The following is a 16,937-nucleotide window of genomic DNA, read 5'->3' on the forward strand; positions in this document are numbered from 1 at the left end:
CTTATGCATAAAATCAATTCAATTCAACGACTTTATTATTCTTTGAGAACCAACTTCCCATCAACCAATCTCAAGTTTTGTTTAACAATGCTGATAATTCTTTGTTTGTTTTCTGGATGGGCACTAACTCTACTCTTCAATCCAACAAGTAATTCTTTAGTTGTCAATGGATGATCACGGATTTTATCCAAAACATCATTAACAGTAACCAAAAGATTATCTGGTCCAGCATTATTCAAATCAATGACACCATTAGTTGATGCGTTACCTGCAGCAGCTGAAGGAGATGGGCTCTTAGCTTTTGGTACAGGTGAGGCTGATTTTTCTTTCTTGATTTTAGTATCGTCCAATTTGATCTTCTTCCTTGGTGATGCAACTTCTGGAGACGGACGTTTACGACCATTTGGATTCCAGTCGCCAGGTGGCATAGTAGATAAGAATGTTTGCGGTGCCTTAACAACAACAAACCCATCACCAGTGCTCTTTACAAACACTTCTCTTGGTCTTTGTGGCTTGGTAGCTTCGGAATCCCCTTCTAATCCTGGTTCTTTCTTAAGTGTAACTTCTTCCTCACTTTCTTCATCACTCTCCAAATCTGATTTGGAAACATATGGAACTAAAACATCTTCATCATCACTATCATAAACTGCACCTTCTCTCTTGTTCAAAACTTTTCTCAATTTCTTACCTGCTTTGTCCACTTTTCTGGCCTTTTCAATTTCAAACAAATCATCCAAATCATCATCATCTCCTTCTGCATCCAGCTGTCCATCAAAATGAGCTGCTTTCAACATTTCTTTTTTGATCTTTCTTTCTGATAACTTATTTTCTTCTTCATCTCCATCCATAATTGGTGCTTCCTCATCATCAGCAAATTCCTCTTCAAAATCCAAATCATCATGATCAGAATCTCTATCATTTCCTGAACCACTTCCACCTAAGACAGTTCTCATTCTTCCTCTTCCGCTGGTGTGATTTGCAATTATACTTCCATTCATGGCAGGTGAATTATATCTAAATCTTTGATCAGGAGTACCTTCAGAAATGGATTTATCCTCCATGTGTTTCATTAACCATCTAGGTACAGTTGAGTTTCTTTCCATTTTCGCTTCAGCCTCTTCTAATGTCAAAGTTGCATATCTATTTCTTGGTGTGAATCGATAAACTTTTTCTGCTGGAATCATTTTAAATCCATCTTTATCAAAAACAAATAAAACATGTTGCTGCTCAGTTGATCCTGCTTCATAATTCCCAACATAAACATTCTTCCCATCATAATCTTCAATAACCCATGGATAATGTTCCTCGTATCTTAATTTCCTCTTGGCTTCATCCATAAGATTGATTTGTCTAGTTTTTCGTTTAAATACATTCTTACGATTCTTTCTAGCACCTCCATCCGGAGCAACTTGTGATAAGTCCTTCTGGTTCTTGTCGGTTGGTTTCTCAGGTGCTATTTTTGCAGCTATCGCTTCCTTTTTCTTTCTGGCTTCCTCAGCGGCTACTGCATCTGGATTTCCTTCTGCTTCTTGTTCTCTTAATCTTTCTAATTTGGCCAATTCTTGCTCCTTTTTTCGTTGCTCCAATTCTTGTCGAGTTAAATGAAATTGCATATTTCGGGGATCCTTTCTGTGTAGTCTAACAGGTTTTGTAAAATCTTTTATTATATCAACATCTTGTTTCGTTGCAAATTTCATAATATGAAAACGTATATCATCAACTTCCTCTTTTGTACATGATTTTAAAGGAATTGTTTGCCATTCCAGTTCTTTTTGTTGTGGTTTTGGCTTGGGTTTTGATGGAGATGCAGTGCTGGAACTTGGCGTTGGACTACTCTCTTCTTTTTTCAAAATGACCTCCTTCTTGAGTTCTGGTTCTGGTTGACTCATACTGGAAGTTATTGGATAATATTGAAAGTGATTCTTTTGATGATTCGAAGAATACAGAAGATAACCAAATCAAATGGAAAATGGAGTTTCTCACTTGACAAGTTTTTTTTTTTTTTTCCCTTTTCTTCTTCACTTTGAATTCTTGCTTTTACTGGGAGATATAGTTGACTGGTTTTGAGGATTGTACACGACAATGTACCAAAGAGTGCAAATTATAAGATATGGTACGATATAACCTTTTTGTTCAAACAATTTTACCGAATATTACTGTCTATTTTAAATCAATCATTAATCTTGATCACAATTTTTAAAGTTCTTCTTGTTATAGTTCAACGCAAAGTAGTGAAACAGAACGATGAAAGACCTCTATCCTTTCTAATGATGTACTCAATCTGTTGGCGAAGAAACAATCTCTTTAAGTAACACGTTCTATTAGTGATTCAGAAAATTTTAAGACTAGATTACATCACCATTGGTTGGACTCCTGTCGTTATTAAATGAATATGAATGGAGAAATAGTTATTTCTTGTCAAATAATTGTTTTATTATATACTTCGATACCAATATAATTGATTACATGTGCACTTTATCATCTGTACCTAATTCATCGATCAGCGAAATAGTCCATGACCTCCTCATATCCACATTATGAGTCTCTAGAAATTCACCTTCAAAGCTGTTTCCCCCATCCGCCACAAAATCGCATGTCAATCAAACCAAAAAAATAGAAATCACGTCTGGAAAAAAAAAAAAAAATTCCAGCCGGAGTGCCACCACCACTACCACCACTACCATAACCAACCAGTATCACCATGGCAGCACCATCAGCACAGAAGAGATCCACCAACGAAGAACGTATTTCCAAATCAAGATTACTTAATGCGTCTATCCTAACAGTACTCACGGTTGCCATTTTCCTTCTATTGATCTACCATTTCATCTGGGCTGTACAGGTCATGATGTATAGACCATATGGGAACCTTTTGAACAATATAGTTTATGGTCCGGGTACATTGATTGCAAACGCAGGTTTATCCTCCAAATTAATCAAATATGTCAACACCAAACTCGTGGAGGATAAAATAGAGGCAGATTACAAAAAATACATATAACGATACGGTGAATCATGCATTGGTTGTCGTGATACCAGACGAGTCACAGTATAAACGAAGTACATCTAGTTCTAAATAATAGTCTTGTGATTGCAACATCATCTGGAGCTCCTCAATCCGAATCGGCTCAAACGAAAGTATTCTATCGTACATGGCTCGACCCTCCCGGATGACCGCGTCTAGTTTCATAAATATACACGATTGCAATTCTTGTTTGTCAGCCACAGCAAGAAGTTCATGCTCAGGTAGAATGAAATTGGATATCCCTTGTAAAATCTCCACCATTTTCTCTTTACCTCTAACCGGTTTCAATCCCCATAATTGGAACTTTTCTCGAAGCTGCGTAGCAGTGTGTTTGTCTATTGCAGTTGGCTGTGGTTGTTCTTGCACCTCTTCAGGTACAGGTACAGATTCAGGTTCAGGTACAGGCTCAATCAAGGATGAATCAAGTATATCATTTTCGACACCACCTATCTGGACCACAGGACTGGATGTGTCTTCGCACGTATCCTGCTTGTTGAGCCCAACTTGAAACAAATCAGTGCTTTCATCACCAGTGTAATCGTTATTGTGCACCTCTCTCGTGATCTCAATGATACTCACACTATTGTCTCCTTCACCACCTACCAGCTCCTGCGAATCAGGTATCTCTTCGTACTCAACGTCCTTGGTTGGCACTTCCACTGGAATGTCGTCTCCGATCTTGCGTAGCTTGATGTTGTTTTTCTCATCAGTATAGTTCTGTACTTTCAATGCAGCCGACACCTGCAACACCGTTGTTCTCATTCGCTTCTTAGGCACAGTTTTCACCATCGGCATGGACGATAATGGCTCCACGTCGTTATCATTATCATCACAATCGGTATCACTCAGTTCTAGCAAGATAACCGGCGACGTGTGTTTTGGTGTGCCAAATGAAGTCCTGGCCGTGGAATATATAGACTCCACATCAGTAAACACTTCCTCTTGTTGCTCTGTGTTTTCTTCGACAATCTTGATTGGACTCAGTGGATTACTACTTGCGACTTGCACAACATGCATCCTTGTCCCTTGTGGTGTCTTGACAGGTGATACAATAGGAGTCGAGTCACTCTCAACTGTCTCACTAGCAACTGATGGCTGTTTGTCGTTTACTGGTCCAGAAGAATCATAGATCGATCGCAATACTTGTACTTTTGTACTCACTTCCTCTGGTTCAGGATCAGAGTCCAGGATGAGTTCAACAATATCACTGTCGTCTGCTTGTGTGGATTGCACATTCTCTTCAAGCACAACTATCAGCTGATCCGAACACACCTCCTTGTTCACTGGCTGTTCGAGTGGTGCGGGAACAAACTCTGGAGTACTGAATAGCTCTTGTGTTGGAACAGATGATTTAATCTCCTGTACCGACGCATCAGCACCATCCTCCTGTGTCAGTGCTTCTGACTGAACCTTTGTCTGTGATAGAATAACCACACACGGTTCAGACACTTGTGTTGGCTCCAGCATATCCCCAATAGCACTAATAGTGGTCTGATTAAACACCGTGCTTGAATCGAGATCATACAAACTCTCGAGCTCCTCTTTGGTCATCTTGGTCTCCGGATCCGCCGATGCTTGTGACAACATCCCACACCCTTCTCCTAGTTCCTCTTGCGGTTCACTGTAATACCGTTGTATCTTCTTCCTCAACAATTTATCCTTCTCGTTCGACTCCTCGTGGAACTTGCTCAATGATTCCCATTCTCCCTGACTTATCAATTTAGAACTTCGATCACTCTCATTGCAACCGTCCACATCGCCAAATCGGCTCATCAAAAACCCATCAATACTACCCTGTTGTTCTCCATTCTTTCGTGATCCATACATCTGTCGCACCGATTCACTCAGGGACATATTCTTGCGTGGTTTAGACACTTTGAGCTTTCTCTTTTTCGTCTTTGTGGTGTTCGTATTTGTATTTGTCTTCTTGATATGTCGTATTACCTTCTGTACGGGGATAGGTGATTCTGAGTCGGTGTCTTCATGTTTGAAACTACTTAGACGCGATATTGATCTTTGAATGGACTGTGCGTGTGATTCTTCTGCTAGTGTCTCCTCGTGTATGCTCTGCATTTGTGTATTGTGGAAATACAAATTATCTTCTGCATGCAGCTCTTCCCCTTCGGGACTCATCGTGGTCGGTTGTCTGTGTGTGTGTGTGTGTGTGTGTTGTGATCTATTCGTGGTGTATTGGATTTGACGTGTGGAGTTTTCATCGCGTGCTATTTTTTTTTTGTTTGATTTTGTTCTGTGTGTGTTTAGTAAATCCACCGCGATTGTGGATATGCCCATTTTGCAGTCGAAACTGAGTCAGTTGTTACAAGCAACATGGTTTCTGAAGTGTGACAATTGTGAAAACCATGGAACTATCAAATGCCCCCAACTTGTCACCAAACAACTCCACCAAAAGAATTACTAATCACATCTAATGTTGTTTGTATCATACAAAGAATGACTCAACTAAGCTATAGATACAAACAACTCTGCCAACATCATATCACATCACATTACCAAATTAGTATTTGTCTTCTATTACCGAGATCTAGACAAATTCAATGATCAAATATTACTACTCATTACTGTTTCTCCGGAGCACAGTAAACACAATACAATCAATGACGCTTTAGCCATTTCCTACAAACCACCACATGTGACGTATTGCTTCTCATTACCATCCACCTCCGGAAATTGCCCAAATCTTCAAAAGTGGTAGATCTCTATTCCTAGTAATCAACCCCACCAACCGGTGTTTCCCGTACGGAAATGAGGCTAATGACGTATGGCAGAGAGAAAGAAAGAAAGAAAGAAAAGAAAAAAAATACGCACCACGGATTATTGTTTCTCCGTGTGATATTTAAATGTATATCCACACTTGAACTAAACAAGCACTTTGTTCGAAATAACTATAAATAGAGGTGACTATCCTCTTTCATGGATTGAATGTTGTTTAGTATTTTGTTTCTACATCAGTTATTTATATAATTAACTACCTCCTCCTTCTCCTGCTACACAAACAATCGATTCCAATATTTTAAACATGAGTTCCGCTGCTACTACTACTGCAACTGTTTCTACTGCAACTGAATCTACTAAACATGATGCTTTACATGATGGATTCCGTTCCACTTTTGGTAATTTCCATAAAGGTGCTGACAAAAGTTATCACAAGATGACTCTGGGTACTAAGAAAGTATTTGCTTCTAAAGCTTTCAGTTCTTTAAAACCACAATAGATAAATTGTGGATAATGATCTATTACGACTGGTGGTGCTTTGAAATGCACCTGATTATTAGCTATATATGATGTTTTATGATTTATGAGTTATGCTAAGTATTATTATTATTATTATTATTAAAATATAAAAAGCTCTTTTTTACATTTATGAAAAGATTGTAGAGAATATGGAACTTAGATTTGAAGAAAATTTACAATATTTTGAACGACAGAATGTTTAATACCTCAATTATACATCATCATCGACAGAAGTATGTACACTTACAAATGTTAGAATCCAGTTCAAGTTAGTTAACAAAAATTTGCAACTAGAAGTCCAATCGGAATTAGATGTAACTCGGATACTTTTCCCACCGATGGTATCCTTTTGAATTTTATAAGGTAGGACAATTTCTGGATCAATCAATAATAATTTCTTCTCAATAATAGCAACAATATCCAATAAGGCAATTAATGCAATATCCAACTTATTAAAGTTAAACAATTTACCCAAGGAAAATTCATCTGATGAATATAAATTAAGAACAGTCTTTAATTTACTTGAACCATCTTCATTTGTTTGATTATTAAATTTGATAATCTGAGATTGTGATCCTAATGGCACCAACTTATAGGATTGCAAATTTAATTCCAAACGTTTGACAAGAAACACCAACAATAATACAATTTGACCCAAAGCTGCATTTACTTCTGGCCATATGATTTTATGACCAATACGAAATCCATTAATCGTAGCAAATTTGTCTTGGCTATCACAGGAAATGTGGAAAATTCGATTGTAAATGTTAAGATTTCTTAGCTTATCAATGTGATCCAATTGTACATCATAAGCTGCCTTTGATTGTTCCAACCTCTTGTTCTTTTCATTAAGTTCTATTTGTAGCTTATTTTTCAACTTCAAAATATCATTCAATCCATTCTTTCGAAGATGATCCAATTGTTTCTCGTAGTCATTTAGTTGGCTCTCCAATTCAAGTTTCTGATTTTCTAAAAATTTCAATTCTTTTAAACTTTTCATTTCCAAAGTACTCAATTTTTGAAACTCTTGAATAGATTCAGCTAATTTTTGGTCCAAATCTTGATGTAGTAAATCTGGATTAACTTTGTTTTCTTCTTCCCCTTCTGTTTGGTCATTTTCTCGGACGTATAAATTCAACTGACTGTCTTTATCTTTTAACTTTTTAAGAAACAATAAATAATTATCTTTCTCCTTTTGACTTTGATCAAATTTCAATTTATAATTCTCAATAAGTAAATTAGCACAGTCTTCTGATAATGGGTGATTTATATCTTGATTATTTGACAATATTGAAAATATTGTACTCAACGTCTTTATTCTATTTGACATCCTAAAATCTCTTTCTTCATCGATACTTTGACTTTCAGATTTGGTGTTATTACCTGAACTTTTACTTGTGTCTTCAAATTCATCAGATTCATTAAGTACTAGATATGAATTTGATTCTGAACTAAAGCCAGAATCATTGTAATCCCCTTCATCCTCTTCATCTTCATCATCTTCACTTTCAAAATAATTACGGCGATTCATTGGCTCTTGATCACTTATTTGTTCATACATCTCTAGTCTATCCTGTGGGATATAATCTTCTGGGTTTAAATCTTCTAAAATTTGTGAATTTGCCTTCTCAAATAACTTATTCTTTCTGGTGTTGACTAGTAATTTCAATTGAGAATTGTTTAAATTTTGCAAACTTTTATCCAATTTCAATGGTGAATCACACTTTTGACATTGAAAATGACTATCGCTTGACATGAATGTATGTATGTGCGGTGTTGAATTGTTGTTGAATATCTGGTCAGGTTAATTTAGAGATTGTTATCCTTTTTGTTTGAAGTGTTTAACTGATTAAAAACAAAAATGTGCGACACACATCAATGAATGCGGCGTTGAGTTTATTTTCCTATTTGAGAATATTATAATTCATCCTATTTGTATTGTTTTATTTGTTCGTCTATATAATTCATGATCTTTTTCCCATAATCATCGTCTTTCAAGTCACTTCTAATCAATCCAAATCTACCAAATGATATAATATGATCACCCTTATTACGTATAGTAACGTCTGGAGATAATCCAGCAAATAATAATGTATACGCACCAAATTTTTGATCATGAAACAATAAATCGTATCCAAACTTTCTGAATCCGCCGATATGTCTTTGTATTCCGGTTTTCAAATATCCAGGACAAATAGAAATACTGATTGCCTTTGAATATGGATGATTGATATTCCATTGTCTTGCTTGAATTAAATTAATGGTTTTACTTTGACAGTATTTCGTTTTCAAAGTAACATCTGTACTTTTGAATTCTGGATCCGATAAATGCATACCACCTAATGGGGAAAACATATGGGCACTGGAACTTAGCCAAACTATTCTAGATAAATTATCAGGATTTGTTCTTGCAGTTTTTAAAAATACTGGATCAAGGAGATTCTGTAACAATTGAGGACCTAAACAGTTTGTACCAAGTTCCATTTGATAACCTTGTTTGGTCTTCATAGATTCTGGACATTCCATTACTCCAGCATTATGGAAAATTATATCTAATCTATCTTCAAGAGTAAGGAATTTGTCCACGGCAGGTTTTATTGAATTTAAATCACTTAGATCGACCTGGATAAACTTGAGATTGTCTGTTGTTTTCAGATACTTTTCAGCTATCTCTAACTTGATCTTATTTATGGCATCAATTGATTTGTTTTCATTTCTGGCCCATATATAAATTCTGGCATCGGTATTACCAGCTAATAATTTTGCAGTTTCGTAGCCAATGCCGCTATTACCGCCAGTGATAATCACTACTTTATCTTTTAAATACAGTTCTGGAATATTCTTCTCAGTAAATTCTGGTTTATATGGCCAAAATCCATATAAAACTTGGTACCATTCGTGGAAGGACAATCGTGGGAATATAGGTTGACTCATTGGACAAATTACTGTGTCCCCATAGCCCTAATAGAAAAAAAAAAGACATTGCTAATACCCCGATTTTGTAATCGTCGTGGCAATGTCGCGCATTCTTTGTGAGTTGATTGTTTCTGCGAAGAGTACAAGAGAACGAAAAAATTTTCAGCTTGAGGAAAAAATTATTCACTTCTTCTTTTCTTTCTTTCTTTAGTAAAGTTTTTTTAAGAACATTGAATAATGATATAAAAGTATGTAATTAACCTATCTACATTTTTAATCATGTTGATTCAGTGGTTTTGAACTTAATTTAGTGATGACAATACTGTGTCTTTAAGGTAATTTACTCCTAATGTTAGCACAATGATTTCTCAATAGACTACAACGGTATCTGATTTTTTTTTTGGTTTATGAATTCCACTAATCCGCATGAATAACTACAAAACTAGAAATTTTATACTAACTACTAGAAGAAATTCAATTTATTAATGGGTAAAAGGAATAACAAATATTTAAATAAACTATATAGTCAACCATTGCCAATAACATTAACTTCACAAAAGTATAATGTGTCATTGCCTGAATTATATCCTCATAATCCAATCTCATGGATATGGTATTTAATGAGATATTTTCAAATAAACATATTCTATCCTGTCCCTGAACTGACTAATCATCCTCTACCTGTGATCTACGATGGTGAAATTTTTAAAGTGACCGATGAATCATCCATCAATAACTTGTGGAGACAAGGTTTTTTCGGGAAAGGTGTATTATCTAGATCCGAACCAACATGGTATCAACGTACGTTGGTTAGGTTAAACCTTGACGATGGTGGTAAGGATAGTAATAACTTGGCAATGGAAGACATCACTAAAATTAGACGTAACGAAAGAAAAATGTTTAAATTAGAACGTGCTAGATTTCAAGAATTAGAATTAAAGAAAAGACAAGGTGTTATTACCGATGATGAATTGAAAGATATGGAAAAATTGGACGCTAAATTGGTTGAGTTGAGAAAAGCTGACATCAAGTTTGATGAAAAAGGTAACCAATTGGAGGAAATAAGAGATGAAGATGAAGATATTATTGATGAGGATGGAAAATTGTTGCCATTGGAATATTTACAATTGCAACCTGTCGAAGCCTTTTTCTTGAAATTTGCCTTGAATAGAATTCAAGTCGATGGAATGAACTCCACATTCGATTTATTTCAAACATGTTGCTCACAATATGAATCTGTGGTAACCCCAAACAATAGATTTATTGTGGATTATGCTGTGTATCATTATTTCCGATCCAATGGATGGTGTGTTAGGTCCGGTGTCAAATTTGGTACTGATTTCTTATTATATAAACGTGGTCCACCATTTATTCATGCAGAATATTGTGTGTTGGTCATGACTAAAGACACTGATTATGATTGGTTTGAAATTGCTGCTAAAGCTAGAGTTATTGGAAGTGTCAAGAAAACATTTGTATTATGTTATGTTGATTCTCCAAGTCAGGAGGTATTTGACGAAATATTGAGCCAACAACAATCCCAATTAGATCATGGTTTATTATTCAAACAATTGTTTGAACAGTATAAGATCAGTGAAGTAGTATATAGACGTTGGAATCCTAGCAGGACTAGAGATTAAATATATATATACATATATAATTGTTATCATTTCTTTAAATTATATGGGGGAAGAGGAAGAGGACGTATAAGTGCGTATAATTAAGCACACCATTGTTCTGTGTACTGTTGACCATGTTGACACGACCCCATCTCGAATTTTTTTTCTTTTATTTTACATTTTTTGGTGTCCGACATTTTTGGTCTATAAATAGTCAATAAAATTCGTAGCGAATCCTCATTGGAAATTTTTTTTTTTTTGAGTTTGCCAAAATTACTATGGTCGTGCAGAACTCACCAGAAAACAACAACTAGTAAACACCAACTTAACAGAATTATAACCGTTTTTAATAATTATTATTACCACCATTCCATTACAATATTGACAAAGATAATCTAATAATGTCGAATTTACTTGACTTGATAAATCATGATGACGATGACAGTTACTTGCCTTCACCTTCACCTCCGCAACCACAACCTACAAAGCAACAAGTGGAATCTTCACAACAACAACAACAAAAACAACAACAGCAAGCAGAACAAGAACCAGTAGAAGAGTTACCTACTTCAATTACACAAGAACACATACTAGCAAGTTTCGAAAAAATAAAGACTCATTTCCCTGCAGCCAGAATTAAGAAAATCATGCAAAGTGATGAAGAAATCGGTAAAGTTGCCCAAGCTACTCCTATTATTGTTGGTAGAGCATTGGAAATATTTATGGCTAATTTGGTAGAAGGATCATTACTAGAAGCCAAGAAGCAAGGTGTCAAAAGAATAACTGCATCACATGTTAAATCTGCTATTGAAAACACAGAACAATTTGATTTTTTGGTGGAGGCTGTTGAGAAATATCCTTCATTAAAGAACTAAATCAATTTACCATATTTAATGTGGTATAACGAAATGGATTACGAGATTTTTATAGAGAACCAACCACCAAAAATAAAACATACTGCAAAAAAAAAATCAATCAATCAAAAAAATAATATAAACTAAAACTAAAATTTACACAATTTGTCTTAACAGGGAATCCTTTTTTTTTTCCTACCAATTTTTCAATTCTAAAATTTGTATATTATTCTGTAAATCAAAAATGAGATATATTTAATTAATTTACGTGTATAATTAGGCTTTTATTATTTACAATACCTGAACAAAGAGCGATATTATTGAAGACAAATCATCGACAAATGAGATATTAAAGTTGACACGAAGCGGTGTAATTTTTTTAGTTTTCATTAACGCAAGGCGTGTCGATATCGAAGCTTATTCTCCCCCCCCCCCCATCTTCAGTAAGGGTCGACAATACAAACAGTATCGAGTTCCTGCGAAATACAACAAAGCTCTATGCTTTAATTACATTGTTCTGGAATTCTTCCACCATCTCTCCGAAAACAGTGATGTGCAATTTCCCCGAACAAAAAGATGAAAATTTTAAAGAAGACAAAAACAAAACTATAACTGGTTTAAATCATCGTTCGTTGGCTTTCAAACTTGAGTCGAATATAAAATTAGTCAACCTTTAGTAACAAAGGGTATTTGGTAAATCCACGTCATAGATTTTTCTGTTGATTGCTACAGTTAGATTGTTGCTGTTTCTTAGCCCGTTGTCACCGCCCATTAGTGATTGTCTCGTTTCAGTAAAAAATATCAAACCCACCCTTAATAAGCATATTGAGCAACTCTATGATATCATAAACCCCGGCTTTTGTGTAATGTCGGTTTGTTTGTATTATTTCGCCTTAGCTCCTCCTCCACGATTCTGAGAAGACAGAACAAGGGGAAAGGAAAAAAAAAAAATAAAAAGTATATAAATCCTTTATCTTTTCAGCCCGAAGATTCTCTCCAATTTTTATGAAAGATTTTTACTCTTCTTTATTCATAACCAACCATTACGAACTCAAACTATGGTACACAACAAATCAAACTTGAGTCTTGCAAATAGAAGACAATCCTCATTTTTCAATCAATTACCCCCAGCCGAACCAGATGTTTATTACATTGGGGTCGATGTCGGTACTGGTTCAGCTCGTGCTTGTTTAATTGATACCAATGGTATCATTTTGGGTTTAGCAGAACGTCCAATTAAACGTCAAGAATTGCAATCCAACTATATCACTCAAAACTCCACTGAAATTTGGAACGCTATCTGTTACTGTGTTAAGTCGTGTCTTAGAGATTCAGGGGTCGATGCTCTGGAAGTATTCGGAATTGGTTTTGATGCTACTTGTTCTTTGGTCGCAATCTCCAAACTGTCTGATAAACCTGTTTCTGTTGGTCCTGATTTCGATGATAATGAAGAAAATATCATCTTGTGGATGGACCACCGTGCTGTTGATGAAACCAATGCAATCAACGCTACTGGTGATAAATGTTTGAAATATGTTGGTGGTCAAATGTCCATTGAGATGGAATTACCAAAAATGAAATGGTTGAAACACCACAAGCCAGGTGGTATTAAGGACTGTAAATTTTACGATTTGCCAGATTTCTTGGTTCACAAGGCAACCGGATTGGAAACCAGAAGTCATTGTTCCGTCACTTGTAAACAAGGATTCCTCCCACTTGGTGTCGAAGGTAGTAAAACTGGTTGGTCTGAAGAATTCTTGATGGAAATCGACATGCCAGAATTGGTCGAAGATGATTTTGACAGATTGGGTGGTATTCCAGGTAAAAATGGTATTTATTTGACTGCTGGTGATGTCGTTGGTAACTTGACTGCCGAATCTGCTGAAGAATTGGGTTTAACTACTGATTGTATTGTTGGTTCACCAGTCATCGATGCTTATGCTGGTTGGGTCGGTACTGTTGCTGCCAAAGCTGATGTTCCAGTCTTGCAACAAGAAGACGCACAATCTGACGGATCAATTGGTACTGCTTGTGGTAGATTGGCAGCTGTTGCTGGTACTTCAACTTGTCATCTTGCAATGACTAAAGAACCTTGCTTTGTTCATGGTGTTTGGGGTCCATATAAAAACGTTATGGCAGAAGGCTATTGGTTAGCAGAAGGTGGTCAATCCATTACTGGTCAATTGCTTGCACATGTTTTAGCTATTCACCCAGCTAACCAAACCTTGATTAGAAGTGCTGAACAATCCAACATTTCCAAGTTTGATTTCTTGAATATGACATTGGAAAACTTGGTTAAAGAAAAGAAAGAAAGATCTGTTGTTTCATTGGCTAAACATATGTTCTTCTATGGTGATTTCCATGGTAACAGATCTCCAATTGCTGACCCAAGAATGAGAGCAAACATCATTGGTCAATCCATGGACAATTCTCTTCAAGATTTGGCTCTTCAATACTTTGGTGCTTGTGAATTTATTGCTCAACAAACTAGACAAATTATTGAAGAAATGGAAAAATCTGGCCACAAGATCTCCAGTATTTTCATGAGTGGTGGCCAATGTAGAAATGGTTTGTTAATGAGATTGTTAGCTGACTGTACTGGATTACCAGTTATCATTCCAAGATACATTGATGCTGCAGTTGTTTTTGGGTCTGCTTTGTTGGGTGCCGTTGCTGCTGAAACTGCTGTTGCTGAATATTGTGCCGACAGATTGAAAGCTAGAAGAGCTTCAATTTTGAATCCACCAAAACAGCACCAAGATGGTAGTAGCTCTCCATACACTGCTCCATCAGCCACTTCTACTAGTAACTTGGCAACTTTAGCTTATGTCGGTGGTGGTTCTCATCAAGCTCTATCTCAATTGACACCAATGAATGAAGAAGCTGATTACTTTAACCAATCTACTCAACAACAACAACCACCACTTAAGGATCCTAAACATTCTTCTGCAATCAAGAGTGATGATGAATCTGATGAAGAAGCTACTTTATCATTTGGTTCCAAGACTCAACATCAACAAGGTGTTTTGAAAAAGAAGATGGATGCTAAGGCAGCCGATACAAAACCAGGATCTGCTTTATGGCGTACAATGGTTAAATTGACTGGTCCAGGTAGAGTTATTAACCCAAGTTCTAAAGAAGATCCAGATAGAAGACTTCTTAATGAAAAATTCAAGGTTTTCTTGGAACAATGTGAAAGTCAAAGAAGATTCAGAGATATGGTTGACAAGATTGAAGAAGAAAATATTAAGAATGCTAGTAAATCAACCACTGCTACTGCTTAATGCCAGTTAGAATGTTAGAAATGCTGTCTGCTTTTTTTAAAAACAAAAAAATTATTTAGAAACGTTTTATATATGAATAAAATAATAATAAAAAAAATAAATGAAATAGTTTTGATCTAGATACTACTGTAGATTTTTTTATTGAAGCCGGAGCAATTTCCAACTCGTAAAATATATACGATTTGAAATTCGGAAAAAAAACCAACTGTCCTAATTAATCCTGTGGCGCCAGTTATTCCGTATAATTGAATTCTATTGTAAATAGACAAGGCTCTGAATACTGGGGATGGTATGCAAGAGAATAAAAAAAAGTCAAAAGAAGGAGATGTTGTATTATGGGTTGTTTTCAACAGACTCTCATATTACCTCCCAATAAATCTATATCGATATGCGATTTAGTATTAGAACGATTTACTATTATCATAGAGACAACCAACGTGGGAGTTAAGCAACACGTTGTACTGCTATTTTTTCCTCCTTCTGGTTGATGAACAATTGTTTCAATAAGGGTTTAAAGTTTTGTGGATACTTTTGTTTAAGAAAATTGAACTAAAGATTAAAAACACAAGACTATATTCTCCTCCTCCTCCTTTTAATTTTGTCAATCAAGAGAAATCACAGTAGTCACAATACTGTTACAATTTTTTAGACGAAATTGGTTTGATTTCTGTATGAAAATTGTAAATGCGCGGCTAGGCCATAAAAGAGGAAAAACCCTTAGCTAAATAATCAAAGAGAATGGCATTTGCAACATTACAACAAAGCTTATCTAAATGCTCTTTTGTTTGACATAAAATATACTCAAAATATTAGATTGGGAATTATTTGAAGAATTGCCGTTTATTTATTTTACAGCACGGCTCTTCTGGTGGACCTCTCTAGGATATAGCCTCTCCTGAAATATCGTAAATACGGAAGATTTCTACGAAGAAAAGAACATATCCCCACAATTTTGGCTATATGACAGCAGTTTAATTAAAAATGACGAATTTTTAATTATTGTTGAAATTACATAACCATTGACATGTCTTTCTTTGAATTCCATTATCTTTATCAGTAGACCGCAATTAAATCCAAAGGGCGAAAGAGAATCATAAAAAGAAAAACCTTGATTGCTCACACACACACACACACACACACACACGATTGCTGTTTCAAAGTAGTGCACTTGTGAGAAAAAAAATTTTTAGTTTTTTTAGTCAACGAAAAATCACATCAAGTCACGTGTGATTTACTATTGGCTGCGAAATATTTGCCTTTCAACAACAAAAAAAAAGTTTCTTTTTTTTTTTCTCTCTCTTTTGTATCGTACAACAACATCTGGGGGCGGTAACGGAGTACGCAGATCTAGGGTCAAAATGGTTCACAAATCTTTCAATTTGACAACAAACTGGTCCTAAACAAACCGTTTGATACTTGAAAATCATGAAACATTGACTACATGTTCTTCTTCTCTGGGTAAATTCTATTTTTTTGTTTTTGTTTTACATCAAAATATGATTTTCTTAACTTCTCCAGTAAAAATAATATAAAAAAATTGATCCGAATTCAGTGAATACTTCTACACAAGGTGAAAACTTCTCCCAAATTCTAAAACTTAATAACTTTAATGTAACCAGGTATTAACAATCTTGTGACCCACGTTTTTTTTATCATTTCTGATTGAATATGTTTCCATTTACTCCACTGGTTATATGATTTCTTCAACTTATAGGTCAGGAAGTATAATGTGACACAAAAAAAACTTTTCATTCACGTGACAAGTAATCATTGTGGATCCTCCTAATTTAAATATCAAGTATCCACAACGATTTTTCCTCCTTAAACGTTAGTCATGGAATTTTTCCTTAATATTATTTGTTTAATTAGGTTTATTTTTTCTTTTTCTTTCGTCATTATTATAGAATTCTTTTATTTTTAAAAGAAGTTTAAAAGTTGATCCTTATTGGAGTGGTTTGTATTAGAAATATAATTGCAATAGAATAAT

At 35.3% G+C, this 16,937-nt stretch overlaps 8 protein-coding genes across 8 annotated transcripts; 4 read left to right on the forward strand and 4 right to left on the reverse strand. All coding sequences in view use genetic code 12, as the record gives it.

Moving 5' to 3' along the window:
- Positions 1-35: 35 nt before the first annotated feature.
- TFG1 (transcription factor IIF subunit) lies at positions 36-1,889 on the reverse strand (the record flags this gene model as incomplete). Its single annotated transcript, XM_002545420.1, has 1 exon — positions 36-1,889. The coding sequence occupies one exon, from the start codon at positions 1,887-1,889 to the stop codon at positions 36-38; it is 1,854 nt and encodes a 617-aa protein (XP_002545466.1).
- Positions 1,890-2,701: 812 nt separating this feature from the next.
- On the forward strand, positions 2,702-3,001 carry CTRG_00248 (uncharacterized protein; the record flags this gene model as incomplete). Its single annotated transcript, XM_002545421.1, has 1 exon — positions 2,702-3,001. One exon carries the CDS (start codon positions 2,702-2,704, stop codon positions 2,999-3,001), a length of 300 nt encoding a protein of 99 aa, XP_002545467.1.
- Positions 3,002-3,013: 12 nt separating this feature from the next.
- On the reverse strand, positions 3,014-5,317 carry CTRG_00249 (structure-specific endonuclease subunit SLX4; the record flags this gene model as incomplete). Its single annotated transcript, XM_002545422.1, has 1 exon — positions 3,014-5,317. The coding sequence occupies one exon, from the start codon at positions 5,315-5,317 to the stop codon at positions 3,014-3,016; it is 2,304 nt and encodes a 767-aa protein (XP_002545468.1).
- Positions 5,318-6,488: 1,171 nt separating this feature from the next.
- Positions 6,489-8,033, reverse strand: CTRG_00250 (beclin 1; the record flags this gene model as incomplete). The annotated part of the gene is made up of 1 exon (XM_002545423.1): positions 6,489-8,033. One exon carries the CDS (start codon positions 8,031-8,033, stop codon positions 6,489-6,491), a length of 1,545 nt encoding a protein of 514 aa, XP_002545469.1.
- Positions 8,034-8,206: 173 nt separating this feature from the next.
- On the reverse strand, positions 8,207-9,211 carry CTRG_00251 (uncharacterized protein; the record flags this gene model as incomplete). The annotated part of the gene is made up of 1 exon (XM_002545424.1): positions 8,207-9,211. One exon carries the CDS (start codon positions 9,209-9,211, stop codon positions 8,207-8,209), a length of 1,005 nt encoding a protein of 334 aa, XP_002545470.1.
- Positions 9,212-9,678: 467 nt separating this feature from the next.
- SEN2 (tRNA splicing endonuclease subunit) lies at positions 9,679-10,833 on the forward strand (the record flags this gene model as incomplete). The annotated part of the gene is made up of 1 exon (XM_002545425.1): positions 9,679-10,833. The coding sequence occupies one exon, from the start codon at positions 9,679-9,681 to the stop codon at positions 10,831-10,833; it is 1,155 nt and encodes a 384-aa protein (XP_002545471.1).
- Positions 10,834-11,213: 380 nt separating this feature from the next.
- HFL2 (negative cofactor 2 transcription regulator complex subunit) lies at positions 11,214-11,687 on the forward strand (the record flags this gene model as incomplete). The annotated part of the gene is made up of 1 exon (XM_002545426.1): positions 11,214-11,687. One exon carries the CDS (start codon positions 11,214-11,216, stop codon positions 11,685-11,687), a length of 474 nt encoding a protein of 157 aa, XP_002545472.1.
- A 1,037-nt stretch (positions 11,688-12,724) lies between these two features.
- CTRG_00254 (putative phosphotransferase) lies at positions 12,725-14,950 on the forward strand (the record flags this gene model as incomplete). The annotated part of the gene is made up of 1 exon (XM_002545427.1): positions 12,725-14,950. One exon carries the CDS (start codon positions 12,725-12,727, stop codon positions 14,948-14,950), a length of 2,226 nt encoding a protein of 741 aa, XP_002545473.1.
- Between the last annotated feature and the right edge of the window lie 1,987 nt (positions 14,951-16,937).

This window comes from Candida tropicalis, assembly GCF_000006335.3.
Source record: "Candida tropicalis MYA-3404 genomic scaffold supercont3.1, whole genome shotgun sequence".
In the NCBI taxonomy this organism is placed as follows: domain Eukaryota; kingdom Fungi; phylum Ascomycota; class Pichiomycetes; order Serinales; family Debaryomycetaceae; genus Candida; species Candida tropicalis.